This window comes from Pteropus alecto, unplaced genomic scaffold (genome assembly GCF_000325575.1).
Source record: "Pteropus alecto unplaced genomic scaffold, ASM32557v1 scaffold156, whole genome shotgun sequence".
Taxonomy (NCBI): Eukaryota; Metazoa; Chordata; class Mammalia; order Chiroptera; family Pteropodidae; genus Pteropus; species Pteropus alecto.
This window is the reverse complement of record NW_006437746.1, coordinates 5,069,392-5,074,453: the sequence shown is the minus strand read 5'-3', so window position 1 is coordinate 5,074,453 and position 5,062 is coordinate 5,069,392. Positions and strand designations below refer to the sequence as shown.

General features: G+C 55.6%; 1 protein-coding gene across 1 annotated transcript; it reads left to right on the top strand.

Annotated features, from left to right (window-relative positions):
- The first annotated feature begins 617 nt into the window (after positions 1 to 617).
- On the top strand, positions 618 to 3,505 carry CAMP (cathelicidin antimicrobial peptide). The gene is made up of 4 exons (XM_006914918.3): positions 618 to 836; positions 1,466 to 1,567; positions 2,207 to 2,296; positions 2,807 to 3,505. The coding sequence occupies exons 1-4, from the start codon at positions 660 to 662 to the stop codon at positions 2,945 to 2,947; spliced, it is 510 nt and encodes a 169-aa protein (XP_006914980.3). The 5' UTR covers positions 618 to 659; the 3' UTR covers positions 2,948 to 3,505.
- The last annotated feature ends 1,557 nt before the right edge of the window (positions 3,506 to 5,062 follow it).

Here is a 5,062-nt window from a genome sequence, read left to right as displayed (position 1 = left end):
CCCCATCCCGTCCTGGACAGCATCCCAGCCTTGCCTGCAGGGACCAGCCAGGGGGAGGGGGTATAGTGAGGCTCTCCTGGAGAGGCTGCTGCCATCGCAGCCACGAGGGACTGTGACCCATGAATTGTCAGATCTTATGATGTTTTTGAAGTCAGGTATCCAGATTTTTAAAGGGTGACAACCAATTTTTTAAAATGTATGGGACACTGTGAATGTCAACCCGAGCACGGCCTAACTCTTGGACTAACTCTTTGTGCACTTGGCTAAGGAACTGCCATTTACAGAATTTACATTCTGGGCAGTTGTTTGGGGCTCAAACCAGAAGAGCCAGGCAGAGACAGCACAGAGTCCTGGCCTGTCAGAGCTGGAGGCGGCCTCCTCATGGCACAGGTGGGATGCTGAGGACCAGAGCGAAGGAACTTGCCCAACATCACACAGGCCTCCTGCCTCACTCCGAGGCCCTGGCCTGTTGCCCAAACCTCCTCACCTCTTAACCAATGATATTTCGGAATGTTGGTCAACACGAGGTGTCTGGCCAGGAAAGGAGAGGCCACTTTCAGGAAGGCACCAGCCATGCATGTCGCCAGAAGCCCTTGGGCAAGGCAGCCAGAGTAGCATTTAAAAGGGACTGCAAGTGGCAGTGGATCAGAGAAAGGACAATGGCACGGGCCTGGATGGCACTCATGCTGGTGGTAGGCTTGGCAGCAACGGCCTGCGTGGCCCAACGCCATCTGAGCTATGAGGAGATTGTCACTGAGGCCTTGCGGATCTTCAATCAGGGGCGATGGGGACAGTCCCTCTTCGGCCTGGTGGAAGCCATCCCACCGGCAAATTCGGTGAGTGTCCACAGATCCTGGCCAGGGAAGTGGGTGACAGCTCTGAGGGTGGCATCTGGGAGAGAATGCCGGGCACAGGCCCAAAGGACTTGGTTATCATTAGCTGTTATTATTGTTCTAACGCTTTTCCCGCCAGCAGGTAAGAAAAGGTTGTAACCCCAGGCCTGACAGCTGACTAGCTGGCAAATCTGGGGCTTCAGCCAGGCATGAAATAGGGGTTCTGGGAATCAGCCTGCACTCAGGCCCCGGGCTTGAAGGAATATGCAGAGCTGTTTCAAAGGACAGACAGGAGAGGGACTGGTCTCACCAGAGCCTCCCCTGGGGCTTCCAGTGTCCCCTTCCCGCCCCATTTCCTCTCTCCTGGTAAGTTGGTATACTTGTTCCTATGTCACAGAAGAGGAAATTGAGGGGCAAAGATGAGAAGTGACCCCTCCAGGTCAGACAGCTACGAAGCGGTATCCTTCGGCTAGTTTCCAAAATCCCCTCACACCCCAAATCTCTGCTGAGGCCACTTAAGAGCAGACCTCAGTTCCACCCCTTCCAGCCTGTCACTGGGACCTCTCCACACCTTTGTTCCCTCATCTGCGAGAGGGAGGTAGGCGATCAGGGGTTTTCTCTCGCTTCCGTAGAACTCCACCACCAGGACGAAGCTCAGCTTCAGGATTAAAGAGACGGTGTGCATTTCAGGGAGGCGGAGAGAACCCCGAGAATGCGCATTCAAGGCAGACGGGGTGAGTCTCCCAGCCTGGGCATCTGCCTCCACCCACCTCACCTGGCCACGTGGGGTCTCACTATGGAAGCCTTTTTAAAAATCGGTTTTTTCCTTATTGCTTTTTCTTACTATAAATTGTTATCGATCGTTTTTTTTTTTTTTTTTAGCAACTCATGCTAAAAAAAAAATGCTCGATAGAAAAAAAACAAAGCAGGACCATAATCTGCCTAGAGATAATTGCTTTTATAAAATAAGAAAAATAACGTTTGTGATAGCATATTAACAAAATGTGGAGAAGCAAAATAAAATAAGGTAAATATCGGCTCCAGCCTCAGGACCCAGGGACAGATAACGGGAACTGTGGGTGCGTCATCGTCTGTCTTTGTTATGTGCACACACATTTAAACCAACACGGCTCCTCTGATGCTAACGTAATGATGCTTATTCCCACCGAATGTCCTTTATCTTGATGGGCTCTCGTCTGGTCCACGAGGGTCCTCTCTGTCAGTGGCCTTTCCTCGGCCCTGGGGTAATCCTCGGCTTGCATCTCTGGTTTGGGAGGATGAGGGACGTGCCGGAGCGGGTGGTGGGGTGGGTGTGTTTGGCCGGGGACGGGGAAGTGAGGGTGCTCCCAGCCCCTGTGCTCGCTGCCCTGCAGGAGGAGCGGAACTGCACTGGTATCTTCTTCATGGGGCATGGCCGCATCCTGCTGGTCGACTGCCGCCCAGGCCCCCTGCGCCAGCCTGAGGTGAGCCAGTGACTTGGGCGCGTGGGGCCTCAGTTCCTCATCTGGAGAACGGAGCTGATCAAGCCCTTCTCCATGCAAGTTGTCAGGAGGGATCTTGAGGACGGCTAGTCATTTGGCAGGAGGCGGGCAGGAGGGACCGGTGGTCGGGGCTGGGAGGGCATTGGGACAGGGATTCGGCTTTCTCAGGGCACTGGCCCTGCACTGGGCCCAAGAGACTCCTGGAACCCGACCCTCCTCCCCATCCCACATTTGGGAAAACTGAAACCAGGGGTGGAGCCCCCTGGCCGATGGGTGGAACAGCCAGGGTGGGAGTGTGTCCCAGAGTCCAGGCCAGCTCAGACCCTTAGGGCTTCAAGGGGAAGGGCCTGAGGGGACCACCTCCAGCCCCATCACCAACGTTGCTTTCTGGGCCTCTTCGGCCTGGCCTGAGGAAAGGGGCCATAGGCAGGACAGAAAAGGGGGTCAATCAGTGAGAATGACAGGAGTGACCACCCAGCATCACTCCTGCAGACGTTCCGAGAGAAGCGTTCCACCGAGTCCGCCAAGACAGCCTCTGCGGGGGCTGACACCTCCAAGCTGCCGCCTGCGGTCAGGGACATGTACGAGAGAGCCAAGTATGACATCATCGCCAATATCCTGAGTAATTTCTAGGGCTGGAGAAGGGAAGGGAGGTCCCACATCCCCACCATGACCTCCTCTTCCCACCTATCCATCCCCTCTGCTGCCCTCAGGATGGTCTGAACCTGTCCACACTCCTCTGCCTTTGCACACCCCTCTCCCTAGAATTCCTGCCCATCCTGTGTCTGTATATCCTATTACCCTTTAAAGCACAGCTCCAAAGTCACCTCCTCCAAGAAGCCTCCCGGCTCTCCCCCGGGCACCAATGTCCTTCCCTCATCTGAGCATTCACTATCTCAAAACCACGCTGCACTGTCTGCCGTGCCGCCAGCCAGACAGCACTGTGTCTGCTCGTAGCTGGGTCCTCCTGAGCCAGCTGCAGGTGGCTGTGGAATGACTTTCTCAATCAGGTGTCCCTGGAATTCTGGGAGGACAGTTCCTTTTGTGCAGGACCCCGAGCACCCCTGCCCCCTTCCCAGTCATGGTGACAATATGTCCCTTCACATAGCGAGGCACCTCCAAGGGGTTCAGTCTGCCCTCTGGAGAGAACCATAAGAGAGAAGCTCAATAAAATGTTTCTGCAATAAATGACTAAGCGAGTAAGTGGATGAACAAAATGTTAGAGCTGGACTGGCTGGACTTGGGGCGAGGAGACCAACGAGGCAGGCCCTGTGGGCGGTTTCACCATGCCTCACGGAACCCACGGTCCCTGAGGTCAGGGCAGGGACGATGGAGGGAAACATGGGATTAGGGCGGAGGGGGGCCATTCGAGGGCCGCCCTGGAGGCTCGGGGAGGCAGATTAATCTGTCCCCAGCCTCCTCAACTGCCTTTAGTTCCTCTATGCCTCCTCCTTTATCATAAAGCTCCAGTTAGAACCTCTCCCTGAACCGAACACTTGCATATCAGACTGCCTCCTGGACACCTCTCATGGATGTCCAAAGGGTGTCGCACACTCAGTAGCTTCCCTCCAAACCTGCCCTTCCTCCAGCCCACCTAATGGCAACTTCATCCCTCCCCACACCTGCTGTCATCCTTGGCTCTCGCGCTCTCTCGCAACAAGCATCTGGTCCACCAGCCAACCTCGGTCTTGATCGCTGATGCATCCGGCCCTGAGAACAGTGCCGGGCACACCATAGTGGCTCAGCGAGTACTTGTCAATGGATGACTGCCCCTTTCCTCTCCCTGGCATGCTCCTCCTTCAAGAGTCTGTGATACAGAAATATGAAAAATATCTGATACAGAAATATCTGTCTCTCATTTGAGGGGCCATGGTGGAGAATCCCTTGGGGTAATGGGCTTTTTAGTCATAGAGGGAGGCCCAGGACAATGTCATTTATGAAGGCCACTTCCCAGACAGCCTCAGCTCTCAGAACTGCCTTGCGAGCTGCATGCGTCATCTGCAACATTTAGTGAGAAAACTGTCTATGGGAAATTGGTCGACTTGCCTACAATGCACACTGCAGCCCCCGGGCCACCTGAAACCAGGACAGCAGCCACTGGTGGCAGAGAAGGGTAGAGGATGCTGCAGAGAGTGCCCCTGGGGTGGGGCTGGGAAATGGGCAGGTTTGGGCTGAGCAGGATCAACCGCGACCCTCAGCCCCTCTCCCCATGGTGGGGAAATGAAGTTCAGCTGGAGAAGGCCACATCTAAACCCTGCAGCCCCACAGAATGTAGCAGCACCCCATTCACACACACCACCTTGCCTGACCCCCTTGCCTGACCTCCACTCCTGAAAAAGGGTACTTCCAGGCCTCACCAGGGGTCCTGGGGGCATCAGGCTCAGCCCCTTGGGCCCTGGACACTGTGACACTGGGCTGAGGCAGCCCCACAGAATGTAGCAGCACCCCATTCACACCACGTGCCACCCCGTTGCCTGACCCCCACTCCTGAAAAAGGGTGCTTCCAGGTCTCACCAGGTCTCCTGGGGGCATCAGGCTCAGCTCCTTGGGCCCTGGACACTGTGACACTGGGCTGATCAATGATGCTATGATACTTCCTTCTCCCAGGAAGCTCAAGGCCCAACTGTGGTGGTCACACACGATCTGGGGAAACTAGCCCATCATGTTGTCCCCTGCAAGAGAGGAGGGCCTAGAGGACCAGCCACCACACTGCTGCCTTCTCACAGCCATCCCGAGATAGCCCCTAGG

Excerpts from the sequence above, each read along its gene's own strand:
- CAMP (XM_006914918.3), top strand. The coding sequence starts at position 660 with ATGGCACGGGCCTGGATGGCACTCATGCTGGTGGTAGGCTTGGCAGCA. Across the intron at positions 1,568-2,206 it reads GCGCATTCAAGGCAGACGGG|GAGGAGCGGAACTGCACTGG; the intron begins GTGAGTCTCCCA and ends GCTGCCCTGCAG. Across the intron at positions 2,297-2,806 it reads GCCCCCTGCGCCAGCCTGAG|ACGTTCCGAGAGAAGCGTTC; the intron begins GTGAGCCAGTGA and ends TCACTCCTGCAG.